Genomic DNA, 15,209 nt, shown 5'->3' on the forward strand with positions numbered 1-15,209 from the left:
GGCAACTTAAAACTTGCGCTGTTATCAAAGACATTAAAGCGCAGAGAATAGAACTGTAAAAATGATCTTCGAGACAAATCCACAAGGCGATAGAATAAGAAGTTGGCCGAGAAAAATACAGAAAGATGACATACAAGAAGGCACACGAACTATGGGCATGTCTGATATCAAAAGCAAAGCTGTAGACCGAGAGATGTGAGGCGAATCGTAAGGGAAGCAATGGTTCACACCGAACTGTGTTGATGTGATGTTGTTGTTGATGAAAACTTGCACTTTATTATCTTAAATTTTAATTAACTGTAAAACTGTATTGTAAAATATTATCTGGAAATTCTAGTTAAAAGCCGTGGAATTGGGATGAAAAGTTGAAGTATTTTTTTTTTTTTAATTTTTAAAAAATGAATAAAAAGGTAGCTTTCATAAAAAAGAAAAAAAATATATCAAAACTGATCAAAGTGTTAAGGTGCTATAATTATTTCGCGTACTGTATTTGGCCCAATGGCCTGCTGTCTTCAAGAGAGTTTGAAAAAATTGTATTTGGCAAACTTAAATTTCCTTAATTCCTGGTTACGTCAAACAATAACCGGATTTCAGTGTTCGTAACGGTATACTCGCATATACTTTATATGTAACTAATTAAGTAACTCATCTCATTAAAAAAGCTAAATTCATGAATTTTGAGTCAATGTATCACTCACCTTAACTTCATCTCATAAGATTTTGCAAAATTTTCTTGAAATATTTTTTTTTGTTTTAGCAAGCCATCTGGTTTAGATATCACACTTAAAAATTATATCACACCATCTTGTTATCACCACATTTCTGCAAACAAAAGGACAAAAAAAAAACAAAAGAAAACTCTAAATTTGTATAGAGTAAAATGCCATCCAGCGCATCATGCCATCTATATTCGGCATCACAACTTGCGAGCTGGGTCATTAAAATAAACTCAAAATATTACTTTATTCCTTTGAGCTTCACAACAGCACCAAGATTCATGATTTAATCTAAACTACATTCCATTAACGATCGTCGTCGCAACATGCATTTATTTATTTATCGCACTAACGAAAAACGTTCTTCACATCACTCAGTAACCCAACTCAATAGGCCATATTCTTGTTTTTCCACGAATCGAAAATATCGCCTTGCTTATGCACTAAGTACGACAAGAGATTTTCAATTCATATAAAAACAAGACTACGGCCGAATATATTCTGTTCAATAAATTCATAAGAAAAGTTATCAAAGGTTGCCGCTACTCGATACAAGCGACAAATCATAATCGCATCACATGACATCACATCACTTTTTACAAAAGAAATCAATCATGCTTGGGCACGAGCAAATCAGTCACATGAACACCACTAAAATAAGAAACGGGAAATATGAGACACAAATGACAATACAAGTTCAGTTTTTTTTACAAAAAAAGAAAACAAAAACAAAAACATTTTTAAGAATGAGACAACCAAAGAGGCAATTAAAACCGGACATACAAATAAAACTAAAAACAACCAAACGAAAAAATCGCGCTCTCCAAAAATACGCTACAATATTTTAAAATAAACTATTTTCTACTAAAATGACATACAATTACTAAATACTAAACAATATTCATACAAGTATTAAAAAAATTAAAGCCTAAAGGATAGTAGACTCGATAACTAATAATATAAACAAAGTGGCTAAGCTTCAAAATATTGGAAAAGCAAACTAGTCTTAGCTATAAAAAGTATGTATCCAGGTAAACCAAAACAAAAACAAAAACCACAAGTAAATAAATAACTAAAACTACTGAAACAATACAATTGCAACTTAAGCGCAAAAATAACTAAAACATACATACAAACTGAATCAACTCAAATTTTTTGCGAATAAAGCTTAAACGTTAGTACTTCCCGCCGTTAGAACATTTTTGTAAAACACAAAACAAAACAAAACAAAACTACAATTTAATGTAATTGTTAACTAAATAAATGATAAAAAATTATATTTCTAAAAAATTTATTAAACTAACACATTCTCAAATAATGTTGCGTAAACACATACATATAAACTTGCAGGCGTAATTTAAGCCCGACGATTTCATACTTTCCTAGACTATTTAGGGTTTTCGCTAATTTAGGTGAATAAATAATTTAAAAAAATAAATATCAAAAAGAATATTTAGTTTGGATGTGTAGGAGTGCTGTGTGATGTGACGAACAGTTTTACAGTGCATATAAATTTAGCTAATTTTTTTTTATTGCTAACTAAAACAAAATGTGTTTTTAAATATTTGTATATATTTTTTCAAGTATATTTCCAACTTCTTCAATTAGAAAACAAGTAAAAATTGAAAAAAAATTAAATTATTAAAAGTTGTTCTTTCGCTTTAATACACCTTCTGTCGTCGTTTTGACAGCTGTCAATAATTTGTCAATTTTCGCTCTTCTATATACATATGTAGTTGTTGTCAGCTGTCAATAATATTAATTATCTGTTTAAATGTCAATTTCCTTCAAACATGGAGCATTTAAAAGGGAGCTTGAATAAAAGCCAAATATCAGTTGGATGTCAATTCTAAGTGTAATGGAAAAATGGTACATAAATGTGAAAGCAAGAAAAACTACTTATAATAATCAATGAACAAGGGCGTAAGCTAAGCTAAGAAAGTCTTGATAAATCGTATTCAAAAGAGAAAAAACAAAAACAAAAATAGTGAAACTGAAGACCCTCTGTTTTTGAAACAGGGTCAAAAACCAATGCATTGAACAGTTAGAATTCCACTTCTGAATACTTTTGGGTGAAATTATAAGGTATTTTTGCATATTTAATAGCATTCATTTTCGACTATTTCTTATTCCTTACTAAACATTTTTTAGCGTTATACTTTATCATAGTTTCCTTTAGTGTTAAATTGAAATACTAAAAAGAACATTTTTGAAAATGCATAAACAAATATTGAAAATTACAGAACAGTTTTCAGAAAAACAAATAAAACTTTGGATACATTTTTCAAAAAAACGTACATATGTTGGTACAGCTCTACGCTCTATGCGAAATTTCAGTAGTCAATGAGCATCAAAAAATTATTAAATATTTGTTGTATCAAACATAAATCAATTAGCATGCGGATATACAAATTAAATAATAGTAAATATTAAAAAAAAAATCGCATAAATTAAAAAAGTAAATTACTTACAGGAATATTAAAATTAAACCCCATAATAAAAACAAAAGGCATATGGCAACATAAGGCAAAGTAGTAAATGCAAATCATTAACACTTTACTAAAAATAAATCCATACAAAGTAGTTAAATTTGCTAAATTATTAAGTAGATAAATGTAACAACTGTGTTAAAAATATGCATACAATATAAAAAATGTGTATGTATGTACGTGATTTCCAGTAAAAATAAATTTGCAAATGGAAGAAATATCAAATTTTGAATAAATGAATTACATTAAAGTGATGTGTTGCTTTAAAAAATTATTTCCAAACAAGAATTTATAACTTAACTGCAAATAAATTACCAGACTAACGTCAAGTTTTTAATTAAATATCATTGAAATGGTGAAGCACTAATGAAGCGTTTACACTGGCGTGTGTCGAATGCAGACGTAGAAAGTGGTCCGCCGTCTCATCCACCTACCTGGAAGCTGAAGTTGTTAGCTATAATAGAAATATGTTCAATTCACGTCCAAAATCAAAAAAGCCAGTCTGGCCAGACCCAGGTGCACAACAGAGGGTTAAATGCAACCTTGACAGTTAGCTGTTACACCGGGTGTTTTCTTTTAAAAGCTTGAGAACTTAAAATGATAATACAAAACAGAAATATTGTTGAAATGAATTTATTTTTTATTGTAATCTGGTGATAATTTCACGGAATTTTTTTTTGGAATATGATATTCATTTCGCAATTGCGCGCCAGTAGAAAGAATTTGTCAGAAATGCGAAGTTGTTATTAATTAATTTATTAGAAATATATTTGCTAACCTTTCTGAAATCTTTGCTAACCTCTTACTAAATTAGTGCAGTAAATACAACTAGACCTCTTTACTTCGCAAATTTATTTACTAAATTTTCTCCCCAACTTCACACAAAAATAATCTATAATACAGAGCCGCTGGATCTTTATTCGCTGCGCTATGTCTATGTCGTCGTAAAGTTGTATGTTACGTTGTATGGCCGCTTTTTTAGTTACGCAATGAGAAAGTGCATAGGTATGTGAGCACATGGTATTATAAAGTTGGATGGAAGGCGTGTTTTCTATGGGCTTAATACATTGACAAAGATTGCTATTCTTAAAATAAGTACACAAATAAGTAGATTATCTACGTTTTCGTGCTTAACTCTCAACTCATAATTGAAAATCGGGATTTACCATACAAAATTTCTCCCCAGAAATCCAAAATTATAAAATAGTCTCTGATTATAAATATACTTTTTGCTGTACAACTCTATGTTTTCTGTGTTATCAGTAATTCGTAATCATTTTTACGAATACAATAAACGTAAAAGTAAAAACTAAATAAAATGGAGGCCGGCAAAGAAAAGAGGTAGACATAATTCTAATAAAAATTCTGTTAGCTATTATTAATTATGAATTTATATGTGACTTATACGTTGTGCAGTACAATGGGCTTAATTGTGTCTGAATGCTGTACTTGCTAGTCTGTCCCGACAAAAAACAAAACAAACTCATACGTAGACTTCTAACTTATTCGCCTTCCTTTAGGGTTTGAAGGAATCAGCGATCTTAAAATATTCCCGTAAATTCGAATTATTATTATAATATTTTTTCTTAAAAAAATATAATTTAATTTATATTTTTAGTATCTGCGGAAAATACGATATTTCTTTTAATGCTTTCCATTCGTTACCCAAAAAAAAATCAAAAAAGATGTTTAATTACGCCAGTGTAAACGCAGTATAAAGGCAAGTTAATTTTTGGAAGCAAACTTTAATATTTACATATGCAATTTTTAGGCGTCAAAAAAATTCTGTGGCAATGATATTTAGTTAAAGTGTTTGCTTTTTAAAACTAATGGTTTAAAATAAATAAAAACACACAAATTTCTTGAATTTCTCAACAACTGATTTTGATATCGAATTTCATTTTTGAAAGAAATGAGAGCAATCAATTTTTATATTTAAAATAATTTATTATTTCTATTTTTTTCTCCCGCGCAGTCGCCATGTCATTCGTTTTCCAGAATATCGCATTCATAAAAAAAGAAAACTGCCGAAAAAAGTGATCAATTATTAATATAAAAAATAATCTGTTATAATAAAACAAATTTTTACAGTTGAACTTCGTCTTTTTTTCAATATTTTTTTTTTTTGTGTTTTTGTCAAAGTAAGGTGCATCTATACCTTAATTTCAGTTAAATGTTTTAGCTCAGTAAAATTCGGGTGAAAGATCTGATGTGAAAGACTAAAAAACTTATTTAAAAAAAACGATTTTTTCTACTTTTTGCCTTTGAAAACTTATTTCCAACTCGTATAAAAACTTTTAATTATACAGATTAGAAATTAGATTAGAATTAGTATGTTCTTATTAGTAAGTATTTTTTTACTACAGCTAAAGAAATTAAAATTGCTTAAAATCCCATTAATCACAGTGGCTCTATTTTTTCTACTCAGCTTTCTATAATATATTTTTTTCCGCCTGTAATCGTTGAATTATTTATTTCATGATTAAGATTACCAAATTAAGAAATGAAAAAATCAATAAAAACGAACTAAATGAAAGTATGTGTAGTTTTTGAGATGGTTGCTACAACCAAAGAAATATCAACGTACCAATTGCAGAAAATGAATGTGAAAAAAATTTCAAAATATTATATTACCGAAAAAAATTACCTTCTGTGTATTTGTCCCTCTCACATATAATATATTTAGACAAATAATTAGACGAACTATGAAAAAATGTATGAAAAAAGGCATCTCCAGTTAAAAATGAAATGTGAAACGTACACTTGAACAAGTGGAACAAAAAATGAAAGCAAAAGTCATGTTTCTTGAACAAGTGGATCGGAAAAAGGCAAATAAATGGCATTGATTTGCGGCTAGAAAATTAACTCTAATAAATTAATTCTACTGAACTAGCAGCATAAGGCATGAAGTTGGTAGATGAAGTAAACGCAAAATGAGTGCGTAAGTCTACTCAAACAGTGATGTAGCGTTTACTGAGAAAAAGCGATTAATTGCATTTATTTTGTTTTTTAATTAAAAACCTATGATTATATCTAAATTTAATTAGTGAATTCTTTCAAAACAATAAGTTAAACTACAGTGTAAGAGTGTACAATAGAATAATAAAAGAAGTATTTGTACAATTTTAACAAGTTTAATAAAAACAAATATTAATTTTAGTAAACTGATTTAAGAATTAAAGTAAAAAAGTATTATTTCAACTAAATACATGCAAGAATTGAAACAAAAACTAAATATCGTAAAGCAAAGTGCGTACCAATACTACGTATTATTTGCGATATAGAGTTATAGGCGGGGCAAAAAGTAATAATCACATGGTTACACATGCATACATATTTCAAGATTTCAAATGTGTGTATGTTTGTAGCGTTAGCAAGTACTCATGCATTCATATTTGTTAATTTTTAAGCTAAGACAGCTAAGTGATAAGGTAGTTGGATGCACAACTTATGCGCGCTAGTGTAGTTGAATAATATGTAGTAGAAAAATAGGCGCGCACAAGTCGATAAGGCAGATCGCAGTGGGTAGTTGGTAGTTGGCAAAGGACTAGCAAGCACTGATATTAAGAAATTATATAGGAAACCGCAGCATAATGAAAAGTTAATTAATTAACTGTTAATTTTTAACATTTGTGCGTGAGTTTATGGGTAAACACAAAAATGTAAGGAATTTTTATTGTATGCGCGCTAATTATTATAAAGAATCGTATACATACAGTTGAATATGATAAATTAAATAAATATTATTAATGAAAATAAAATAAAAAAGTAAACAAATTAAATTGAATTGTATTGCATTTGAAGAGCAGTTATAAAGCATAGATATGTAATTGAGATATGCATTTGAGTGGATGGATTAACTGAAACAACAACAAAAAGAGAATAGAAATGAAGAACAAATAAAAATGAATTGCTTAGCTTTGTGTTGAATTGCTGTTAAATGTATAAGTACCAATTGAAGTAACAATGAATATTAAAAACGATATAAACTGAATACTATTAAAATGAAATAAAACAACACAAACAACACACAGACATAAATAAAAAACAATAAAGAATTGTGAAAAATATACCAAAAAAATATTTAAAAATAAATGTATTCGTTTCATATGTGATTGGTTGGGACGTGGAAAGGTAAATGCGCGCTGTCAGTGCAACTTTCTGGAGTCTTGAAAATGAGTCTCGTCGAGTGAGTATTGTGGTAAACGAGAGCAAGGCAAAGTGCATTATATCAACAACCAAAAAGGAGGACTCTGTCTATCTAGGATCCAGCATCAACACCAACAACAAAGTCAACCAAGGGTTCCAGCGGAAAATAACTCTTGCTAACAGGCTAAAATACTCTTCTCAAAGTATAATAGTAGTAGTAGGGTAGATAATTGAAAAGCAGAGCCCTCACTCGATGCACGAAAAAATAGCTCTATCAATTACTCATACTCCCCGTCTTACTAAGTGTTACAGAGTCCTAGACATTAACGAACACCCATGGGCGGTTAATGCTTAGGAGCTTTCGAAATAAAAATTCTTCGCCAGATCTACGGTCTGATTTGCGTGAATGATGCATATCGAATAAGATGCAACCAAGAGCTGTACGCCGACATCGACATAGTGAAGCGCATTAAAACTCAGCGGCTACGCTGGTTAGGTCACGTTGAGCTAGTGGACAATAACGCTCCAGCTCGTTTCAAAATGCACTGGTGGAACTCGCAAAAAAGGACGTCCTCATCTACGTTGGAAAGGCCAAGTCGACAACGACCTGACTGTCTTTGGTGTTTTTAACTGCCGTCAACATTTTAGTAGTGAGCAGAAATGGCCATCGATTGTAGCTAAGTAAGTAAATATCAATAGATAGAAAATTGCTCTGGAGTACAAGTCTTGACAGCTATGAGGCGAAATGAAATGAAAAAACATATCAGACGTACGTGGTATTATATTATTATTATTATTATTTTTGTCTTTTTTTTTTTTGTACAATCAGATTGAATTTTGGACACTTAAACCACCAGATTGCAGAAAAAATTGTGAATTTTGTTTTTGTATTACTGCTATTACCTGTCTTGATTGGCCTTGGTTTAAAATTTTCTCATAGTGAAAATAAGGAGCGAGCAACGTTTAAAAAGTATTCAACATTACTAACGCCATTTCAGAATATGTTGTAAAAGACTAATTTAAATGTTGTGAATTCTTAACACGAATTTAACCTTGTATAATTTCTCATTCTCTATTTGTGAAACAACATCAAGAGGCACACCACAAATAGGAGGAGGAGCCCGGCCAAACACCGAAAAAGGGTGTACGCGGATTTGAACTAGGTATTATTTGAAGAATGGTAACACTTACATAGCTGTCATCTGATTTGACAGAAAATTAGTTTTATTCTTCCGCTGAACGAAAATGGTTGTGTATACGCTCAAAGAACGGTGGGAAATATTGCGACATTGCTTTGAAAATCATGGTAATGTTGCAGAATGTGTACGAAAATTACGTACGGCAATGGGAAGAAGAAAAGCACCGAATGAAGCGTATGTGCGTTACTTTGCGAAAAAAGTATGAGAAACTGGGTTGCTTATTGACAAACCAACGCGTGACCGACCAAAAACCGTGCGTACACCCGAAAATATTGCTGCTGTGGCCGAGAGTGTTCGTGAATCATCAGGAACATCAGTTCACCGTCGTTCTCAACAATTGGACATTTCGGAGACATCATTCAGACGGATTTCGCGTAAAGACCTTGGTATGACGCCGTACAAAGTCATATGAATGAAGTTGTGTTCCATCATTAACTGGAAGGATTATACTTCAAAATAAAAAAAATAGTTTGGAAAAATATTGAGTAGTTTCTTTTTTATAGCATTTTTAATTCCGTAAAGTTATATGGCGGACCCTTTATAACTTCTCATTGGAACTTTGTTTCGTTTGAAAGAAGAGTTGACTTGCACTGAAAAATAGTTCCTAAATTACAGCATATGTGTATTTTTTTACATAACCTTAGTAATATTTATGCAAACCCATTATTAGTTAAGCAACATTTATCATTTATATAAAACCTATATAAAAAGTTATTTTCAAACATATTGTCAAATTTGGATTTACATAAAAGTCGCATATTACATTCTAAAAATAATTCATAGACCTAAATGCAACCCTATGCAATAGCTACTCACTGAACATCCCACACTATAACCAGCTGATGGTATTTTCCGTGAATGAACGGACTGAAAAGAATATTTGCGAAAATATTTTAACCGTGTAGGTATAGAAAATTTGCGAACGCGCTCAGTGGTTATTTATAAATGGAAACAAAGCGGCAATATAAGCAGAGCTAAATATTAATAAAATAGAAAATAATATACGACAAGTGTAATGCAAGGTGTAGGGACAGCGACGACGGATTTTCAACAGCCGCAACCCCATCACCTTCAGCAGCAACAACAACAAACACAGTCACGACTGAAGCAGCAAGTGCCTATGAATGAGGTAAAGGACTGGAAGCCATTCGTTTATGGTGGGATAGCATCAATAACAGCTGAATTTGGTAAGTGCAGATAAATGTCGCTTGAGTGCATTGGCGTCGCTATCGCGCTGGCGTGTTTTGGAACCGCAGGCAATTGTAAATAAACAGTGAATAGCCAAGGAGTATGCAGTTGTGCACAGTTGGTTGTGTACCTGTTTATTCCAGTTTAATACTGCTCATCATGCTGTGTTTATTTACATGTGCATAGTGAACATCTTCAAGTTACATACAAGTGTGTAAACAAGCATTGCAGGATGGCAATGGTGTAGGTAGTTGATTTTGTAATATTGCGCGACGATAATTGACGTTGTTGCTAGAATAGTTGAGCGACACACCGCTTATCTCGTGCTTATTTGTGCTCTGTTCAATTGTGCTATTTATACATTTATATGCATGTGAATACTTACTTCAAAATAAGTCATATTTGTTTCAAATATTTTTATCTCACTACATCCTATAGGTACTTTTCCAATTGACACTACCAAAACGCGCCTCCAAATTCAAGGTCAAAAAATTGATCAAACATTTTCGCAACTGCGATATCGTGGCATGACCGATGCCTTCATAAAAATCTCAAAAGAAGAGGGATTACGTGCACTCTACTCGGGGTAAGTACATGTACATTCGTGAGCGTGCATAGAAAGTATGGATTAATTTTTAACAACTTGTATACATATACACTCATATGTAAATATGTTTGTGTGCAAAATGTGAATGTATGAAAATCAAGTTTTTGTACTTGAGAATGTACAATAGCAAAACGCAAATCAGCCTTTTCTAAAGTAAATACTCCCTTTGCAGTTGCGATATATTTGCATTATACATTTTTTTATTGTGTGGCTATTTATTGTTTCAACTCTTTTTTAATAAGTATAAACACATGCGGGTATTTTTGTTTACCTAATGAATACTGCACAGTTGATAACGCAGCGGGTAAAATTATGCTAGTCTATGCTTAAAGCGATTAAATGTTTTCAATTCTCATTGGCTTTTGGCTTTTTATAAATAATATGACTGTAAAATGCGTAAAACGGTAATCTAACAATAAGCCATTTGAGGGCATTAAGCACTTGAGATAAGGCTTGCAAAACATGTGTCACGTGTTACATTAATCATGGGAGCAGCCGCTCATTACTCATAATACTCGTATTCCAGCCATTAATGTGGAAAATGCCCGTAGAGATAACGAAAGTTATGAGCCTTAATAAATTAATGCATTCAAATTATTTGTATCTTATCTTTTCTTCATATTTTCATATTCCCATTGTCAAGTAATTACGGTGAGATTAATTTTCGATTAGAAACAAGCACGTTTTAAGCAATAAAATTGATTTACACAGCTACTCATTATACCGATTTATCTGTTATCGCTGCTCAAGCGGTTGCTAATTTCTATTATCGCCTCCATAAATCAGTACACCTATCGCATGGGAGGCTTGGTTGCGCGCTAATTGCAACCATTCATAATAAAGCAAATGTATAATAAATACAAAGACCCACTCATTTTCAGCTTTGTGCCTTTGGCATAATAGAAGAACAAAAATTTTATATGGGCACAATTACGTTCTGGATACTGTAACAGGTTAAACTCCTACCGCCATTTCACATGCCCATCAAACCCACTAATCTAACCCCGCTCTCCCTCTGGACCCAACCTGTCGAAACAGCAAATTCCCTGGGCCTACCGTTAGATAAGCTAAACGAACACGACATTACAATAACAACAACAATTTTGTGAACAAGTTGCTAAAATTTTCAAAAGCTATCAATTCAATAAATTGTTTCTAAAAAATTTAAATAAACTAATAATTTCTTCTGTCATTAACAGCATTCGGCCTGCTGTACTGCGTCAGGCTACTTATGGCACCATTAAATTCGGCACTTATTACACACTGAAAAAGTACGCTAATGATTATGGTTTACTGGTTGATCGTGACACCGGCGCTGAGCGCGTTTGGGCGAATATTTTGTGTGCGGCAACAGGCGGTGCAGTCTCCTCGGCCATCGCCAATCCCACCGATGTGTTGAAAGTGCGCATGCAAGTGCACGGGAAGGGTACCCATAAGCATGGTTTGCTTGGCTCATTCCTGGAAATCTATCGGTATGAGGGTGTGCGTGGCCTATGGTGTGGCGTCGGACCAACCGCGCAACGTGCCGTTGTTATTGCCTCAGTGGAGTTGCCTGTTTATGATTTCTGCAAAATGCAGCTGATGCATGAATTTGGCGATCATGTGGCGAATCATTTTATGTGAGTGTGCTGGAGTGTGAAGAACAATGGTTGTTCTTATATTTCAACTATTTCTTGTTTACCATTGCAGCTCCAGCTTTACAGCCAGTTTGGGCAGCGCGATTGCTTCGACACCCATAGATGTGATAAGGGTATGCATTTAGTTGTACTTATTTTGTTTTGTAAATTGCACAGCTAAGTAATTGCAATGCATATTTGTTTTGCATATTGCAGACACGCCTTATGAATCAAAGGCACTTAACGGTTGCAGATGGCATGGCGGTGGCGGCGAGCCCGCAAAAACTATACAAAGGCAGTTTCGATTGTGCGGTGCAAGTGAGTACCAAACACGCCGCGGTGTGGTTTACTGTTAACATAACATAATAAAATCTCTTTTTCTGTTTTATTTGTTTTATATTTGCATCACATTTATACACACGCACACACTCAGACTGTTCGCAATGAAGGTATATTAGCGCTCTACAAAGGATTTATACCCACATGGGTGCGCATGGGACCGTGGAATATCATATTTTTCATTACCTACGAACAACTCAAGAAACTCTAAACGATTTGATGATCACCACCATGAGCAGTACAAGCCGCATTTAAAAAGACTCATTTACTACATAAAACGAAAACATAATTCACAATTTGTGTTGAACATATGAAGCCAAATAGCAGATTTTAGCATGTAAGCATGTATGAGCAAATTATTTATATATTGAAGTGAGACACACAAGTAAATATTAACACGAAATATAATATAAACTTAAGAAACTATAAAATGTTGAAAAGGAAATTTTAGTAACATCGATATGTATGTAAATGCGCTGTGTAGACGAAACACATTAGTTAGTTTGACAAAGACTTGTAATTTGTACTTTGATATGTGACTAGGGTTACTAACTAGGCGATTGCTATAACTAATTACTACGTCATTGTAAAAATGGTAGTATAATAATTTTGTTGCTGTGCACAAATATTGCAATTTTGCGCGAAACATTGTTAACTATTTGTTAAACTAGTAATAAGCTATAATTTTCAATTTACATTTCTGCTGCACTAAAATGTCATATGAAAAAAATAGTAGATTTGTATTTAACGTTAAGTAGATAAAATATTATGAAAATGTAATACACACAAATGTATATACATATACATATACATATATATGTATATGATTTGCACTTTAACAGACGAGTCAACTAAACTATTTGAGTTCATATAATTCAAAATTCAACTACAAAATGTATTATCGCATATCTTGCATTTTAGAATTGTATTACGGCTTACTGAAAAAGATTTTTATTTGTATTTACTTGTATTATAGATCTTTTGCCTTTTTAAAATTCTATAGCTCTTTTGTGAGCGTGAGTTAGGTAATTGTTGGCATTTTAAAATTATGCTGTAAAAACTACATTTATAAAATTTAATGAAAGCATTTTATTGTTTCTAAAAAAGCACAAACAAGGGGCACACATTTATTGTACTTTTGTTTAACTACTAAATTAGCAAAGATCGATTGTGGTACTTGTATTTACGCTCATTTTGGCTGACGCTGTTTGGAAAACTACTTTAACTTTACATCTATTTTCTAAGCTCTAAAAACTGTTTGCCACTTTATTTCACTTTTGTGAACCTGCTAAAACTAAACTAAATGAACTATAATTTTTTTTTTTTAACTAACAAAAATATAGCTATTATTGGCATACTCTGCCAACGAAAACCGGAAGTTTTCTTGCAAAAACGGAAAAACGATGTCTGTATAAAGCAGGGTTAAGCATTTGCGCTACCTCTAAATTGCAATAATTTTTAGTGGTAGTCAAAATAAGCGTTTCATTATCACTAAATCTTCACTTTTGCAATGTTTTAACTAACCGCTTATTGCATGAAGTATTTACTGCACAAGGCCCAACCCTGCTATATAGTCTATAACAGCTTTACGAAATAAACAGCTTTAATAATTTTGAAATCGTAAAAAATCTTGTATCTCTCAATTTTGCGGTGTCTTAACCTGAAATAACTTTTATGCACATCTACAAGAAAATCTCTATGAAATAATGAAAACCGCTTACAGTACAGCATAAATATTTGCAATCAAAGTAGTGCAGCCTAAAAGCAGGCAATGGAGACTGGTTGGAATTTGTCTTCGGCGGAAGCTTTTAAAGTAGCGGAAGTCTGCTAATATTACTGCATTTAAGCGCAAACTGGCTACCATTCATTTTTTTTTAATTAAAAGTGAACGGAATATAATTTTGTATAAATGAAGCGGTGTTGTTATGTAGAAAAAAATGAAGGTTACAAATAAATGTTATGTAATTCTTTATAACATATTTGTATTGTGAAATAGTTAAGACTTTGAAATTTAAACTGAAAGCAAAGGTTTAAACCTGATCGGGGGGAGGGGGGGCTAATATTCTTCGATTCCACGAACACTGTTGCTCTTTGTTAATTTTTTTGAAAAGAATGGACTAGAGCAAATTGCTATAAAATATATAAAAAAAGCTTCATGAATAAGTCACATCTGTGTTTTCTTTCTTTACATGCAAAAAAAAACAAAAAAACAACCGAAAATAAAAGGGACTTCGCTGATACGACGACGATTTTCTGTAATTATTGCCTATTTAACAAAATGTAAACAGGTGTAAAAAGCTACGCATATTTTAAGCATCCAAATAATAATCAACATTTAATTTTATACCAAAAAAAAATATAAAAACTATAATTTTTTAAAAATATAAAAATAATATTTTTTATAATTTCTTTTTTTTAAGTTTAAAAATTATAATTTTTATGTATTAATTGGTTGGTTGGTTGGTTTTAGTGGTGATTCTTCCAGAATCCAACTAGCGCCACCTCGAAGAGGTGGTCCGCAAACTACCTGAGCGGTCGGCACTCGTCAGTGATTTTTCGAGATCAAACATCAAAGCAGAGGAAGATTAAGCAAGGTGTACCGCAGGGTGCTGTCCTTTCTCCCTTGCTGTTCAACTTCTACATCTCGAAGCTCCCCCAACCACCAGCGGGAGCTTCCCTGATCTCATACATTGACGACTGCACGATAATGGCGTCGGGCAATGACACTGATGGCTTGTGTTCCAAAGTGAACAACTACCTCACCGACCTTTCTCGCTTTTTCACTGCGAGGAATCTCCAACTTTCCCCGATCAAGTCCACGGCGACCCTCTTTACCACCTGGACAAAGGAAGTCAAGCTGTCCCTTAAGGTAAAAGTCGATGACACACCACTTCCAACGGTAAATA

General features: G+C 32.4%; 1 protein-coding gene across 1 annotated transcript; it reads left to right on the plus strand.

Annotated features, from left to right (window-relative positions):
• Positions 1-9,404: 9,404 nt before the first annotated feature.
• Positions 9,405-13,675, plus strand: LOC129241778 (mitochondrial uncoupling protein Bmcp). Its single transcript, XM_054878286.1, has 6 exons — positions 9,405-9,740; positions 10,180-10,327; positions 11,548-11,967; positions 12,038-12,098; positions 12,181-12,282; positions 12,398-13,675. Exons 1-6 carry the CDS (start codon positions 9,569-9,571, stop codon positions 12,512-12,514), a joined length of 1,020 nt encoding a protein of 339 aa, XP_054734261.1. The 5' UTR covers positions 9,405-9,568; the 3' UTR covers positions 12,515-13,675.
• Positions 13,676-15,209: the final 1,534 nt, after the last annotated feature.

The sequence above is a fragment of the Anastrepha obliqua genome, chromosome 3 (genome assembly GCF_027943255.1).
Source record: "Anastrepha obliqua isolate idAnaObli1 chromosome 3, idAnaObli1_1.0, whole genome shotgun sequence".
Taxonomy (NCBI): domain Eukaryota; kingdom Metazoa; phylum Arthropoda; class Insecta; order Diptera; family Tephritidae; genus Anastrepha; species Anastrepha obliqua.